Source organism: Fusarium solani, assembly GCF_023522795.1.
Source record: "Fusarium solani strain SB1 chromosome Unknown bctg00000000, whole genome shotgun sequence".
Classification (NCBI taxonomy): domain Eukaryota; kingdom Fungi; phylum Ascomycota; class Sordariomycetes; order Hypocreales; family Nectriaceae; genus Fusarium; species Fusarium solani.
In genome coordinates, this window is record NW_027072157.1 from 1,075,320 (window position 1) to 1,090,360 (window position 15,041).

At 52.9% G+C, this 15,041-nt stretch overlaps 6 protein-coding genes across 6 annotated transcripts; 3 read left to right on the forward strand and 3 right to left on the reverse strand.

Moving 5' to 3' along the window:
• Positions 1–1,440: 1,440 nt before the first annotated feature.
• MRS44_000348 (uncharacterized protein) lies at positions 1,441–3,195 on the forward strand (the record flags this gene model as incomplete). Its single annotated transcript, XM_065623997.1, has 2 exons — positions 1,441–1,952; positions 2,010–3,195. The coding sequence occupies 2 exons, from the start codon at positions 1,441–1,443 to the stop codon at positions 3,193–3,195; spliced, it is 1,698 nt and encodes a 565-aa protein (XP_065479728.1).
• A 453-nt stretch (positions 3,196–3,648) lies between these two features.
• On the reverse strand, positions 3,649–5,161 carry MRS44_000349 (uncharacterized protein; the record flags this gene model as incomplete). Its single annotated transcript, XM_046281422.2, has 2 exons — positions 3,649–4,944; positions 5,000–5,161. 2 exons carry the CDS (start codon positions 5,159–5,161, stop codon positions 3,649–3,651), a joined length of 1,458 nt encoding a protein of 485 aa, XP_046129525.2.
• Positions 5,162–5,431: 270 nt separating this feature from the next.
• Positions 5,432–5,986, reverse strand: MRS44_000350 (uncharacterized protein; the record flags this gene model as incomplete). The annotated part of the gene is made up of 1 exon (XM_046272541.2): positions 5,432–5,986. The coding sequence occupies one exon, from the start codon at positions 5,984–5,986 to the stop codon at positions 5,432–5,434; it is 555 nt and encodes a 184-aa protein (XP_046129524.2).
• Positions 5,987–6,430: 444 nt separating this feature from the next.
• Positions 6,431–7,129, reverse strand: MRS44_000351 (uncharacterized protein; the record flags this gene model as incomplete). Its single annotated transcript, XM_046272540.2, has 5 exons — positions 6,431–6,574; positions 6,629–6,751; positions 6,802–6,867; positions 6,918–7,032; positions 7,095–7,129. The coding sequence occupies 5 exons, from the start codon at positions 7,127–7,129 to the stop codon at positions 6,431–6,433; spliced, it is 483 nt and encodes a 160-aa protein (XP_046129523.1).
• A 321-nt stretch (positions 7,130–7,450) lies between these two features.
• On the forward strand, positions 7,451–9,604 carry MRS44_000352 (uncharacterized protein; the record flags this gene model as incomplete). The annotated part of the gene is made up of 1 exon (XM_046276867.2): positions 7,451–9,604. The coding sequence occupies one exon, from the start codon at positions 7,451–7,453 to the stop codon at positions 9,602–9,604; it is 2,154 nt and encodes a 717-aa protein (XP_046129522.2).
• A 1,317-nt stretch (positions 9,605–10,921) lies between these two features.
• Positions 10,922–14,623, forward strand: MRS44_000353 (uncharacterized protein; the record flags this gene model as incomplete). Its single annotated transcript, XM_046272493.2, has 4 exons — positions 10,922–10,938; positions 11,006–11,124; positions 11,189–14,376; positions 14,432–14,623. The coding sequence occupies 4 exons, from the start codon at positions 10,922–10,924 to the stop codon at positions 14,621–14,623; spliced, it is 3,516 nt and encodes a 1,171-aa protein (XP_046129521.1).
• Between the last annotated feature and the right edge of the window lie 418 nt (positions 14,624–15,041).

Genomic DNA, 15,041 nt, shown 5'->3' on the forward strand with positions numbered 1-15,041 from the left:
GAATCATCCGGGTCGGCTTCTCATCCGACACTCCATCCAAAACGGTTAGCTGAGCCGAGCCTATCCTTGAAGCCTTGCCAGGAACCAACCAATCGTCTTTTTCTCTAGCTGTCAGGGATCGGATGTGAACACCGAGCAGCCAATAGGAGTCGGGCAGGTCAACTTCCATTGTCGGAACCGCTTCACCAGCTCATGATGATGAGACAGGGAATCTACTTGACGAGAGACAAAAAGCATTGGTGTCCCCTAGTGAAAAGGGGGGAGGGAATTTCTCTCTTCTTATCGAGGTGCTTTGCCACCTTGGTGTCCTGACTCTGCCCAAGGCAACCTCAGGAGTATTGATTGTTTCTATACTGAAGGCCATTGTGTTTAAACAACTGTAGTGTCATGGGAAAAAGACCCTTGATCGACGGCCTTGGAGAAATTGCGTTTCTCCAAGCACGCCACGCGAACAAGGGGGACAGCCATCATGTTCAGCTCATGAATCATTTGGAGGGTTTGGAAAAAGATCGAAGAACTCAAAGGAGAAGGCAGAGAGAACCAACTTGGCTAGGACTCTTCCTCCGTTTCCCCCCATATCAACATTGTGGCGCCATGGTGAGTTCTGCTGGGATGTAGAACCAATGAGTAGTGTTGCAACTGTGATACGGTGATACCCCAATCCCGCCGCTTGAGACCGTTATCTGTGGATTTGACAAGATACGTTCCAGTACCCTCGTTCATCATGATAAACGGAGAAAATATGTAACTCTCCTGTACAGCCAGGTAGCAGTTTGGAGCTGGGATGGTGTCGGGCCTTTACTGTCAGACTCAACACCATAGGGAGGATGCGTGATATACACAGACCAGTCGAGACTTGGCAAAAGTAAAAAAAGCCCTGACCTAGACGGGATAAAATGCCCTGTTACGGACTAGCCGTATCATTCCGGGCTTGTTGTTGGGTCATGATGGATAGCATGGGCGACTCTCTCCACCATGACGTTGTCTCTCCTAGGGGGGAACCGTTGGAGATGGCGAATCCGGTAAACGTATCTAATCCGGGGAAGGCGGGATAGAGGTGCACTGCCCTCACAGGCAAGCGGGGGGATAAGGAGAAAGAACCAAACGGAGAGTCCGGTTGAAAGAGAGCAAGGTCAGAGATCCTGGTGGGATCATGGATGACCAGGGCCTAGGCCTTGACTCCGTTTGGTGCAACCTTCTTTTACCCCAGGCTCTGGGGAAGCGGAGACACACTTGTTGATAGGCTTTGATCTGCGGGGGAGGAGATCTCGAGTCAGTCTAGTCCATTGTACCGGGACTGATTAGAGGGATGGCTCATGTCTTGTCATGGGCATTTAAACCCAGCCGTACCCCGACCGTTTTACTACTCTCTCTTGCTGATCATCCCTCCTCTCTTCTCCCCTTCTCTATCTCTTGTTCAATCTCCTTCGTTCCCCTATCATGGGCACCTACGACGAGAAACCCCCCGTCGACGCGTCAAGCATCGCCGACACCAAGCTCGAACCACAGACCACAACCGGCGGTGGCAGCGTCCTCAATGGCAGCGTCACATACACGAGCCAGCTACACCGTCGCCTCGGTAACCGTCAGATCCAGCTCATCGCCATCGGAGGCTCCATTGGCACGGCCGTCTTCGTCTCCATCGGCACAGGTCTAGCCCACGGAGGCCCTGCGAGTCTGCTGTTGGCCTACACCTTGTACTCGTGCATGGTGGGCCTGGTCAACAACTCCATGGCCGAGATGGCGACGTTTATGCCAGTTTCTGGTGCTTTTATCCGCATGGCTGGTCGCTGGGTTGACGAGTCGTTTGGTTTCATGGTTGGCTGGAACTTCTTCCTTTACGAAGCCCTCCTGGTCCCCTTTGAAATCTCGGCCCTCAATGTCGTCTTGAAATTCTGGAGAGATGATATACCCGTAGCTGCTGTTGTAGCTGCTTGCATCGTACTTTATGGGTGAGTCTTTTCTATCCCTTCCTGCTGTGTCATCCCCTGCTAACTTGTTCATCCTAGTGTTATTAACGTGGGCGCCGTTAGATGGTTCGGCGAAGCTGAGTTCTGGCTCTCCCTCGGAAAAGTCCTCCTCTTCTTCATCCTCTTCTTTTTCACATTCATCACAATGGTAGGAGGAAATCCAGCCAAAGATGCGTATGGATTCAGACACTGGCAGAATCCAGGGGCTTTCGCCGAGTACATCACTACTGGTGACCTCGGACGCTTCGAGGGCTTTCTGGGTTCTCTTTGGATTGCAGCTTTCACTGTTGTGGGCCCCGAGTATGTGTCCATGATTGCGGGAGAGGCCAAGTTGCCTCGTCGATATCTCAAGAACGCCTTCAAGACTACCTACGTCCGGTTTGGCATCTTCTTTATCCTCTCGGCGGTCTGCGTTGGCATTGTTCTCCCATATAACGACCCTACCCTTGTTGGTATTGTCAGCGGAACTGGTGAGGGTGCTGGAACCGGAGCTGCCTCTCCCTATGTCATTGCCATGGGAAACCTTGGCATTGGAGTCCTACCTCACATCACCAACGCCCTCTTGGTGTCCAGCATCTTCTCAGCTGGAAACGCCCTGACATACTATGGTACTCGAAGTCTTTACGGTCTGGCTCTTGAGGGCCAAGCCCCTAGATTCCTTCTCAAGTGCACGTCTTTTGGCCTGCCCATCTACTGTCTGGGAATCGTCATGCTGTTCCCCTTCTTGGCATTCCTGGCCGTCTCGAACGATTCCGTCGTCGTCCTGACCTGGCTCACAAACATCATCACGGCGGCCCAGATCATTGACCACATCGTAATCTCGGTCACCTACATCTTTTTCTACAACGCCTGCAAGGCTCAGGGCCTCGACCGCAAGACCCTCCCGTACTGTGGCTGGTTCCAACCCTACGGATCCTACATCTCAGCCATCTTCCTGACCTGCGTCGTCTGCGTGTACGGCTACAGCGTCTTCCTACCCGGCAACTTCACCGTTGACGGCTTCTTCACATACTACACCATGGTGTTGGTTGCGCCCATCACCTTTTTAGGCTGGAAGGTTACCAAGAAGACTAAGTTTGTCAAGGCCTCTGAGGCTGACCTTGTGTGGGAGAAGCCGCAGATTGACGCCTACGAGGCTTCGTTTGAGGAGGTTCCTGTTGGTTTCTGGGTGGAGATTGTTCAGATGTTTGGACTCATGAGGAATAAGCAGGCCACTGTTGTTTGAGAGCATCTCTTGCTAACCACTCCTTTCCTGTATATAACCATCAGATTTTACTTGGAATGAACTGAATTCATATTCTACTCTTCATCGGTAACCTGTATTAACTTTGACCAAACTGGATGGTATATCGAAAGCGCGTAAAACCTTAGGAGGGAAAGACTCGGAATGGTTTAGCCAGGTGACCTTGAATAACTACCTTACTCTCTTGAGACAATCAAGCCAAGGGCGCGGGAATGCACATCACGTAGTGGGTACATACATCAATCATTATACCAAGTGATGAGCATCTATCTTGGTTTTGCCGTGATTCTGTCTGGTCGCGTCGGTCAGCTTTGCTTAGGTAGCCGTTGGGTCACAATAAGCCAGGTTGGTATCAGCAGATTAACTCGTTAAACTTTTACTCATTGCGTCGTCTATACTCTGAAATTTTTAAAATTGGGAACCTCTTGCCCACTGCTACCTTTGTTCCGTCTCCTTCTTTGCTTCCTCTTCCTTCTTATCTCCCTCCTTCTCCTCCTCCTTCTCACCATAGTTCTCTAGCTTCATATCCTTGAGACCAAGCTCCTCCTCCTCCTCGTCTGTACGGGTGTAGTTCTCACGGTGGATGCTGGGGTCGGGCTTTGGCGGGTCCACAAGGGGCTGGACGTAGCTGCTGGCGAAGGGATCGGTGAGGATGATGGTGAAGGGCTTCTCGCCCCGGATCGCGGTATCGAGGCCGTCAAAGAACTCATCCCACTGGCTCTTCTCCTCGGCAACGAGAGAGTCACCACCCTGGCCAGAGCCGTCGGCCTCAAAGATCTGCGAGTGGAGGTCGTTGCGGACCTGGGTCAGGAGTCCCTCAACGGTGGTGAAGCGACCACCAAGGGTACCGGGGTTGACCTGGAGCTTGAGCTCGGGGCACTCAAGCGCACAGGTCTCACTCTTGAGAATGTCACGGCCAAGATCGGCACTATCCTTGACATCGAGAACGATCTTCTCGCCCAGCTCAGGGATCTCACCGCCAGTCTTGACATCATTGGATCGGTAACCGCAGTCATCGCACACGGTCGACATGAGAACCACTTGCTTGAAGTGGGGAATGTCAACCATCTTCATGTGTGTAGTGCAAGGGTGCATGCAGCCGGGGCATGTGGCAGGGAAGCTGTAGACCTCGTTGGGGATGATTTCGCCATCGGCAGTCAAGCCAGGGTTTAGGTGCTCTTGGCCGGCGCTGGGGTCGGAGTCGGAGAGGCCCAATGCAGCGTTTTGCTCGGGAGTTCGGGCATACTCGTGCTTCTCCCACTTGCCCACGCCGTCCTTCAGGTCGGGGGCAATGAAAGAGTTTCCAGCAGGGTCGTCGACCCAGACACGGAAGGGGAATGAGTCGCCAAGCAGCATGGCACGGCCCTTGGCGATGATCTCGGCGACCTTGATGTGCACCTCGGGAGCCTGCTCCTTTCGCGCCTCTTGTCCCAGCTCGAGATCATCAATGACAGTCGTCAAGAGACCCTCGACATTTGTCAGCTGGCCGCGGCCAGCGGGAATCTCGAGATCCAGCTCGATAAACTTGACGGTGGCAGTATCCGACTTGACAACCTGTCGCGCAAAGTCGGCGAGGGCGGTCAAGCGCAGCTCGTAGTGTGTGCCCTTGGGCTGGACGGTTCCAGCAGCCTGGATCTCGTTGTTCTGGAAGTTGCAGTGTTCGCAGGAAAAGGACATGATGACAATTTCGCGGAAGTAGGGGATCGCGGTAAGGAGCATTCGGGTCATGCCCTAGAAGCATGCGTTAGTGTCTGATCTTTGCGCAAGACTCGAGATTTCGACTCACATTCTTGCCGCAGTTCATGCACAGCGACTCGATTTCTTCAACAGCCCGCTCGTCGTCGTCATTTTGTTCGCCATCGGCAGTAGGCGCAAGGTTCTTGACCTTGTTGCCGATGGTCTCAAAGAACTCCTGAGGAGTCTGCTTGTTCACGTCGTCGGTCGTCATTTTTGTTCGGTTCGAATCGTGACTCTTTGCAAAAGCGTGTTGGGTCCTGATCCGATGGAGGGGTTCATGAAATTTTTGGAGGGGCAACTGAAATGCTCAAGCCACAGCGGGTGGGCGGTGGTTATGTCATGGGGCTGCAGCGCAGAGTTTTGGTGGGCGCAGGCGCTAGAATCTTCGGGATGCTCTGCGTCGCGGCCTGACTGAGCGAGGCGGGCCTAGATTCATCCGTGGCGACTTGGTATCACAGGCTCTGTCTGGTTGACAACATGATCATTTCATGAAATGAGCGAGACTGAGCGGGTTGGTTGGTTGCTGCTTTTGCCCTGACAGGAGCGCCTGTAGCCCAGCCTTTCGATTCTTGGCCCTCTTCTTGCTGCTGGCATTTGCAGTTGGCTTAAGTGGCTCGGGAGCAACAGGCTTCTTGACCTTGGATTGGATTGCAGCCTTGCGTCGTGTGGCAGGTCCCGGAGGTGGAAGCGATATCTTTGTGTCCTGTTGGCAGCTGTCGCAGTGAAAAACCTTACAAGGGCCTGAAGACTGAGGGACCTCAGGGGTTGATTTGGTTGACTTTGCGCCCTCGGCCTTTCTTCGAATGGCTTTTCGCGCGTCAACCTTCAGAGTTGCTCCCTGGCCTGGGATCATGATTAGACCACATCTGCCACATACATGCTGGCGTTGAACGTCGGATGGCGGGATCCCTTGCTGGAAGAGGAGCTGACCGCGAACGCTCATGAGGTGCGCTGAGGTTTCTGGAGCTGTCATGCGGAGGAGGTGTGCTGCATCGGTGAGGAAGTCGACCGTTCCTGGAAGCTCAGAAAGAGCCATTGTTTCTGGAGGCTGAGAATTGTACAATCTCTCGGAGAATGATGTCTTTGAATGTTGTAGTTGAAGTTTGAAGTCGTCGCTGCTTCAGTAGAACCTTTGCGGACACACGCTTTGACGTGAAGGCGATCCGATTTAGAAAGTGGGTCTGCTGAGATAACCCAACCCCATTGGCTCTCCCCCCTTGCACACAACCACGAACTTCATTAGACAAGGAACATGGTACTATAAACCAACTTCGCACTTACAAGACTCTCAAGTGTGGCTTCTCATTTAATGTTGATTCATTTTAAGAGCCATAAACTCGGCTCCATTTTCTCTTGCGACTCTGTTCAAACTCCGTCCCCAACTAAGTCTTCGCCCGCTTGTTCAACATCCCAAACCACAACCTCATCCAAAAACACCAACCCCTACGCCAACTCAACTACTCAGAAGCGACAAGTAACTTTAGGCACGACGAATCTCCCACTTGATCTCGTTGATGCTGACCTCTTCATTCGCCTTTTCGTCGTAGTCGAACCACTCACCGTCAACCAAGTCAATGTCGTTGAACTTGGTGTTGGTTTCGGCACCATCTGCCAGCCACTCGCCCTGCAGACCATGTTAGTCGACATCATAATATGAGAGGGCTGAATATTTACTCACCTCGGCCTTGAATTCGGTGAATTCGAGTCCTCGGCAATCAAACTCGATGATCTTCTGAGCCTTCGCCGGCTCACTCTGTTCGTAGGGAGCTGGTGCAGCCTTGATGGATGCCGACGACTCTCGCTGGGATCGTGTTAGATGAAGAGGCAATAGGAGTGTATGGAAATGATTACCTTGCAGTTTTTGCACTTCCAGACGAAGTTGGCCTCTCCTCTACTTCCACTCATCTCATTGGTTTCCTAGGGGTGATGAGTAGTTACTCAAGGAGCTAAGACGAGTCAAGACATACAAATCGGTTCACGCCAACATGGTTTGCGTGGACCTCACGACAAGAAGTACACTGGACCTTGAACATGTACCAGAAAGGGTTGTCTTGAGTGTCGTCAGGGCGCAAGTTGGTAACCCTGTCATTGCCCCTCATCAGCGAAGCTCAGTTGTGTTGCGTCCACAAGCTTGTCTGGCGTACCCTTGCAACTCGGCGGTGAGATAGAGAGCGAACATATTGAGATAGGTATGAGCAGATCAGTAACAACAAAAAACAGAAATGAACTAAGCAGCAAGATGGAATATCGCAGAGTGTGTTGAGCACAGAACAAAATCCAGTTGCGTCAGGTTCCAAGTGACGAAGGTGGGGTGGTGGGGTGTGCGAATAGCAGTCGGAGGGCCGTCGGGAGACCTTCACGTGACCTGGATAATCGAACCATCCGTGACTGGCCAATTTCTTGCTTCCGGATCCGCGAAACACCTCAATTGCACGATAGCCGTCAGCCCACGCCTCAATCGCCCTCAAGCGATGTCTTGACCGAAAATCGCATTTCCATCATGCAGGCTCTATGGTCGAGAGCCGGCCAGGCTCACCGCTGCGGATGCCGGGTCTGCGAAACCGCCGTCAGCGCCCTCGGCCGACGGGTGACGACTGCCTCTCGACCACGCAAAGTCACCTTTGCCGATATCTTTACAGCATGCTACAGCTCCATGTTTGCGACCGCAGCTGTCGTCGATGCCGTGAAGAAGGAGGACCGCAGGCAAGACTTGGATCGCCAATTGGAGGAGACGCGGCGGGAATTGGCCGAGCTTCAGATGCTCCGAACCCTCGAGACGAAGCGAATTACAACCAACCTTGCCCAAAAGGATGAACTGAGCCTCAGCCAGATGGATGTTCTATGGCAATCTCTCAAGGATATCTACACGAACCGACCGTATATGAAGGAGATCGACAAACCTGTTACCATACGCGTTTCCGAGTTTTTGAACCGCCTGCAAGCCAACTATTATCAATGCCCGGATGAAGCAACAATGCTTGCTCTGAGGCAGACAGACTACGAACGCCTTGAGCAAGCTATAAAGGACGAGGAGATTGATCAATCTCTCCCTCACCGAACTCCGTTAAACCAGAAACATCTTCACAACGACTCTCGGACAATTGTTCATCTTGTCACACAACTCCTGGACCGCGCTGCTGCTCACGACAAATCAACGTCCTCCAGCCCCAGCTACTATGAGGCTCGCCATCTGGCGTACGAGGGTGTCTCTTATACTTTCGATTCGATCGACCCTGCCAGAGCTAGGAGAAACCGAATCACCTTGAACCGACGACTCAGAGAAGTGGTTGATTCCCCCGACCTCAGGCTAAAGGAAAAGGTTGGCAGGGTGTGCTACAATTTGCTTGTGTCGGCGTACCCAGCTGATATGCACACGCTCAACACCTTGATTGTTGCCTTTGACAAGCAAGGGCACAAGTACATTTCCGAGGCCTTGGTCAACTCATTCTTCTATTACCGACGCGTCCAGCCAACGCCATCTACTTTCGTGGCAATCTTGAATCACTACAAGAACTCCCAGAACCATGGAAGGTTCCTTCGCGCTCTTGCGTGCCTTACTGGCCTTGATACAGAAACGGGAGCCAAGCTGGGTCGCAGACATGTCACTGACACTGCCCCGCCCAAGTCAAAAAGAATGAGTAACAAGACATCTACCCAATCAGGTGATTGGATCTGGGGGCACGCACCTCTTACCAAGCCTCTCATCGAGGCAGTGATTGATGGTCTTCTTCATTTCAAGTTATTCGACCAGGCTGCACTCTTCTTCGTGTCATGCATGAAGGCCAACGTTGTGCTTGGCACGAACACGATCAAGCAGTTGTTTGACGAGTGCATCCTCGCTCTTGACTGGAAGGCTGCTGTGCGTCTGATTCAGGGCTTCACGAATTGCCCAAACACATGGCAATCCATGCTGATGAACCGTAACGAGAGCACTGCCTATCTCATCAGCCGGTTGCATGTCCTCCTTGACCTTGTCGGTCTGAGAACTTCTGGTGGTCAAGTGTCCGAGTCAACTCTGGATAATCTGTCCATCTCAACTCAGGGATTCCGCCAGTTTCTAGACGCTCTAGCGACGGTCGACTCTACTTCACAACTTCAGTTACAGAGCTCAACAACTCAGCTCGTCCACTCTTCAAAGAGCAGGTTGCTACAAATCGAGGCTCTCTGGAAGGAGGTGGCTTTTGTGGAAAGGACAACCCGCTCTATTGAGAGTAAACTCCTCTATCCAGATTTCAACCCCCAGTTCCGCGAGTCAATGGCTCTGCACATTGGAAAATCGGCAACCAAGCAGACATTGAAGCTCAATCAGGAGCTGATTGGTTTTCTGTCACAACTCTCGATCTCGAGGCATGTGCTGGAGGCGCTGATGAAGTGCGAGGGTTTTCCGAGCAGCAGGGCTGATGGGGCAGTCAAGAAGCAGAAGAAGTCAAGGAAGAATCAGGCTAAAAACCAGGCCAAGGCATGGCTTCGCGATCAGAAGACAGCCGTCGTTCTTCCAGAACCGATAGCAATGTCGGCTGGGCGGATAGGCAGAACGCCTGGACAGTTTGGGCCAGCACATTTGAGAGCGAGACCAAGGAGGCTGATCACATGGCCAGTACCGGATCAGCGACCGGCATATCTGGAGCAGGGGCAGTGGGCGGGATTGGTTTGAGCGGACAAAAGACGGAGATGGGCGACCCCTCTCGTTTGTACATTGTTGAGGGAGGTTGATATGGCATTTGAGCCGCATTGGATGTAAACTTAGCTACACGTGGCCGGGCAGACGTTACCCAGCATACATATGAATGACTTTTCTTGTATCAACACCTACCTATCCAACCAACTCAACTTGCATTGCCTTGCAAAACCCTCGAGTTGATTACCTCGGCACCTGCGCCTACCACGAGCAGATCCCTTGATTACCTACCAAGATGGTCCCCCGCAGCCGGCGGCGCCGCCCTCGCCGCCACCAACGTCCAGGGTCATGAGCAATCGTGGTACGGCACAGTGGATTTGACACGACAAAGGGCTCTCTGGACATGGCGGTCTGCAGTCTCACGGGGCATAGTTTCTATAGTAAGTTTCCTCGTCAGCTAGCACTGTATCGCAGGTCCCAGCCTCCCTCTCTGACAGGTTCTCGGCTGAAGATATGGACCCTCCAAGGGTCACGATGCGCCCTGGGCTAGGAGTCGAGTGGATGCTCCTCGACTCGCCGTCATCCAGTCACGCGGCATGGAGGGTACACGGGGCCAATTGGATTGGCAGGCTCGACTCCAGCGAAGCTAGGGGCACGCCCCCGCCGCACCCTTCCGACCTTCCAGAGTTTGGAGTTTGTCCCTGTTCCAGCGCATCTCAGTGGAAAGGTACCGCCGTGAGCCCTGGAGCCTGGAGGATGGAGTCCAGTACTTCCCCCACATGGAGTTCATCCCAAACAAGTGGAAAGGGCTCCAGCTGTTCCCATTTTCACAATCCAACCCACGAATTGTTTTGTTTTCTCCAAGGCAATGTCGGCTTAACAAAATCTGTCTAGATCCAGGGCTCGTCTTCCTCCTCTTTCCTCCTCCATCTCACTTTGTCCCTCTCGAGCTGTGTCGCGAGATCGAGGACGAAGACTGTTGCCGTACGCCGATGGATTATACGTCACAAGCTCCATCCTCTCTTATCGAAGCCACCGGATATTCCTGATCACTACCGGGCGTTGGCTTGACATCATTGTACTGCGCGGCACTGCGACGGTTCAGTTCAGCATTACAAAGACATTTGTCCATTGGCGAGCTGTTTTGAAGCACGAGCTTCGTCTGGGAACTTCCATTGTCCCAGCCGGACTACCCTGGGGGCGAATCGCCGGGACTCTTATCACAACGGCCTTCGCCTTCCAACTTGACGCGACTCATTGCTCCCGATCGCAAAACCTTTCAATTTCTTCTCTCACTCTCTGGCGCAGGTTTGAGTCTCGACGCGAAAGAGTACCCCAATCAACCTTTGCAGCATGAAGTTTGGCAGAAAGTGAGTCCTCATATCAACCAGCGAATCAGCGCCGCAGCTCAGCTCAGCTCACTCACCACTCGCGCAGCCTACCGCGCAATCAGGTCCCCGAATGGGCGTCCTCGTACATCAACTACAAGGGCCTCAAGAAACTGGTAAAGGCTGCAGCAGAAAAGGCCAGGAATGGAGAAAAGGTGGACCCTGCAGGTGGGCGGCTTTGACGACTCTCTTTGTGTCGCTCCCTGAGCCTCTCCCCTAACTCCCCATGCAGAATTCTTTTTCGCCCTTGACCGAAACCTCGAAGATGTCGACTTTTTCTACAACAAGAAACTCGCTGAATCCTGCCGCCGCCTGAACCTCCTCTACAACCGCTATGGCCGCACCCCCGATGTCGTCTCTACTCTCGACCAAGATGAGGTTGAGGAAGTTATGGGCGCTCTCCTCGAGCTGAGAAGCCAGCTGCGCAACTTGCAGTGGTTTGGTGAGATTAACCGCAGAGGCTTTGTCAAGATCACAAAGAAGCTTGACAAAAAGGTCCCGGACCTTGTAACACAGCACCCTTACATTTCGACCAAGGTTGATCCAAAGCCTTTTGCCAAGGAGGCAAACACGGCGAGGCTGTTGACTGAAATCAACAAGTGGATGTCTGTTTTGGCTGAGGCCCAGACTTTTGACGATGCCATGTCTGACCACTCAACTCGCTCTCTGGGTCGCGCATCAACGAAAGGACTGCTAAACCTGCCACAGGCGCAGCTTGACGCGCTTGATCAGGCGGTCCGGAACGATGATGTTGCAGCACTCGAGGCTGGCCTTAAAGAGAGCAATGTCGGCTCTGAAGATGGCTTTAAGCCTCTCCTCCTGAACCTCCTTCAGCGATCCATCTCTGCACGGGCGAAAGCATCTATCGCCTTCCTGCTCTCTAATATCAAGACCCTCGATGAACCAGACGACATCAATGGCCGCAACTGCATTCACCGCCTCGTCATTCATATTGGCCGCACAAAGTCGAACCCCAGAGACCAGGAATCAAAGTCCTACCCTGTGCCTGCAGGTTCTCAGTTCAGCAACAAACATATCCAGGCTGGATTTTCTGCACCCGGTGCCAAGGCACTCAACACAAATGAGATCCAGCTTCTTGGCAAAGACGACGAAGTTGTACAGCTCTTCATTTATCTCCTTGATCAGCTGCGCCCAGAACAGCGAGTTGCGCTTAAGAGCCGGGACTCCTTCGGGCGAATGCCGCTTCACTACGCAGCCCAGTTCGGATTTGTGGTGGTCTGTCAAATCATCATGGCCAAGATGCAGGAGTGGAATCAGTTCAATGTCAAGGATGGCATTGACACGCCTGAGTGGCAGGATCATGACGGCTGTGCTCCGCTTCACCTCAGTGTTGTTGGAGGTCACCCTTTGACAACTCAAGCTCTCTTGCAGGGTGAAAACTGGCAGGGGAGCAGTGAGTCAAAGGCTGAGATTCGCAAGTCCATCTCCAAATCAGGAGCCGTCTTGGCTCTTGCCACAAAATCCAACTACAGCACCATCGTGCAGATGCTGGTTGATGCTGGCGTTGACCTCAACTGGAGAGACAAGACTAATGAGACTGCTCTCCATGTTGCAGCCCGATTTGGCCACGCTGAGTGTGCTCGAATCATTATCAAGGGCACCGAGCTCCAAAAGGGAGACCTTGAGGCCACAGAGAACACGTATGCATGGACTCCTCTCCATGTTGCGGCTGTGGACGGCAAGCTCAACGTGGCTGAGCTTCTTGTCGAGGCTGGAGCCGATACCACACGCATAGACTCTTCCGGTTGGACCGCTAGAGAACATGCTGCCTTGAGAGGCCACATGGATATCGCAAGACTCCTTGCCGTCGACACGGTTGAGGATGAGCCTCCATCCCGGCCTGTCGAGACCCTGCAGCCAACTCTCTCAGAGATGTCGTCCATCGATGAGCGGCGCTCTAATGGCGCCTCAAGCGTGTCGCGGTCCCCTGAGGCCGTCAAGAGTTTTGGCCACCGTTACCTAACGGATGAGAGTCTTGTTCTCGTGAGCTTGGGGTCTATGGACATGCGGAAGAATGTTGAACCAGTGAGCTTGGATCGCATCCCGCTCACTGAAGCTCATAATACCCAGCTCGACACTGCCTTGTCGATTGTTGTGGCTGCCACTGGAGCCCAGGGTGAGCCGACGATTATCGATCTACCGGTGCATGACAACATCGCCACGGAACCTATTGTTTTCATGACAAAAGACGCTACCAAGGTGAAGCTTCTCTTCGACATTGTTCCTACCTACTCTGGCAACAACCAGAACAAGGTTGGACGGGCCGTGGCTCTCTTGTCTTCTGTGAAGCCGACATTGGGGTCTCGAAGAATGAATCTGCAAGGCGATGTTTGCGTTCCTATCATGTCCAGCAGCTTGGATGTTATCGGAACAGTCAACTTCAACTTCCTGGTCATTACCCCATTCCACCACCCCAATATGGAGGTTACCTCAAGACAGACTTACTGGAAGAAGATGTCATCAACCATGATTATCGGCCATCGAGGACTGGGCAAGAACCTCACATCCAACAAGTCTCTTCAGCTTGGCGAGAATACTCTGCCCTCCTTTATTGCTGCGGCCAACCTTGGCGCTCAGTACGTCGAGTTTGACGTCCAGCTTACCAAAGATCACGTCCCCGTTATCTACCACGACTTCCTCGTCAGCGAGACAGGCATTGACGCACCTGTTCATACGTTGACCCTGGAGCAGTTTCTGCACATCAACCCTGACACTCGTCGGGGACCTCGTCACACTTCTTCAACGAAGCCTGTGGCTGAGGGCGAACCTGGTGGCTTCCGAGCGCGTAGCAATAGTCTTGCGCCGACACGCTCGCAGTCGATGGGTTTCGCTGGCAGTGGGCTACAGGACATGGACGAGCGCATGAAGCATACCCGTGACTTCAAGTCCAAGGGCTTCAAGGCCAACTCCAGGGGCAACTTCATCCAAGCCCCCTTTGCCACCCTGGAGGACCTCTTCCGCAAGCTGCCGGAAAACATTGGGTTCAATATAGAGATGAAGTACCCCATGTTGCACGAGAGCGAGGAACACGAGATGGACACTTATGCCGTGGAACTCAACTCGTTCTGTGACACGGTTCTTTCCAAGGTATACGACCTGGCTGGTGAACGACACATCATCTTCAGCTCTTTCAACCCCGATATTTGTCTTTGCCTGAGCTACAAGCAACCATCCATCCCCATCCTCTTCCTCACAGACGCGGGCTGCTGCGAAGTTTGCGACGTTCGTGCCTCGTCCCTCCAAGAGGCCATCCGCTTTGCGAGCCGCTGGAACTTGCTCGGTATTGTTTCCGCTGCCGAGCCCTTTATCAACAGTCCTCGCCTCGTCAAGGTTGTGAAGGAGAACGGAATTGTGTGCTTCAGCTACGGCACGTTGAACAATGATCCTCTGATGGTTCAGGTAAGTGGCTTCGTCCTTCTCTACGAGTAGCAATAGTAGCTGACATTTTCTGTAGCGTCAAGTCAAGCAGGGCATTGATGCCGTCATTGTTGACAGCGTCCTCGCCATCAGAAAGGGTCTCACAAGTGGAGAGACTCCGTCGGAGTCATCGGTCAACGGCGAGGCCGAAACGAATGGCTCCCTCAAGCCTGATCATTTGCTCAAGGAGCGGCTAGAGGAGTTGACTCTTAACGGCGCCGGGCCTTGAGCAAAACAGAATCAAGGTTAGAGTTGACTATTGTTGGATGTTGCTAGGGAAGAGCATTGGCATGAAAGAGTTGGACTTTCAACATGGACCTCCCGAGGAGACTGTTGTTCAACCATCACGGGACTGGAGATTACCTATCTAGATTTGCTATTTGGCGAGCCTCAAGACGATTCCTTCTTTAGGTATAAGGGGGACAAGACGGACAAGACGGGATGTCCGACTGATCTCTCTGTTATTACCCCATTCAATACAATCAAGCAAGCAATGACAACTGCGAAAAGTCGAGCCAAGACAGAGAGACAAGACCACAAGCAGACTAAACTCACAAGTCCATCTCGCCTATGCGACGTGATGCTGCCGCCGTTGGGCTCGACCTTCTGATCGTCACCGTCTAGACAAGGGTTCATAACGGGCGGCG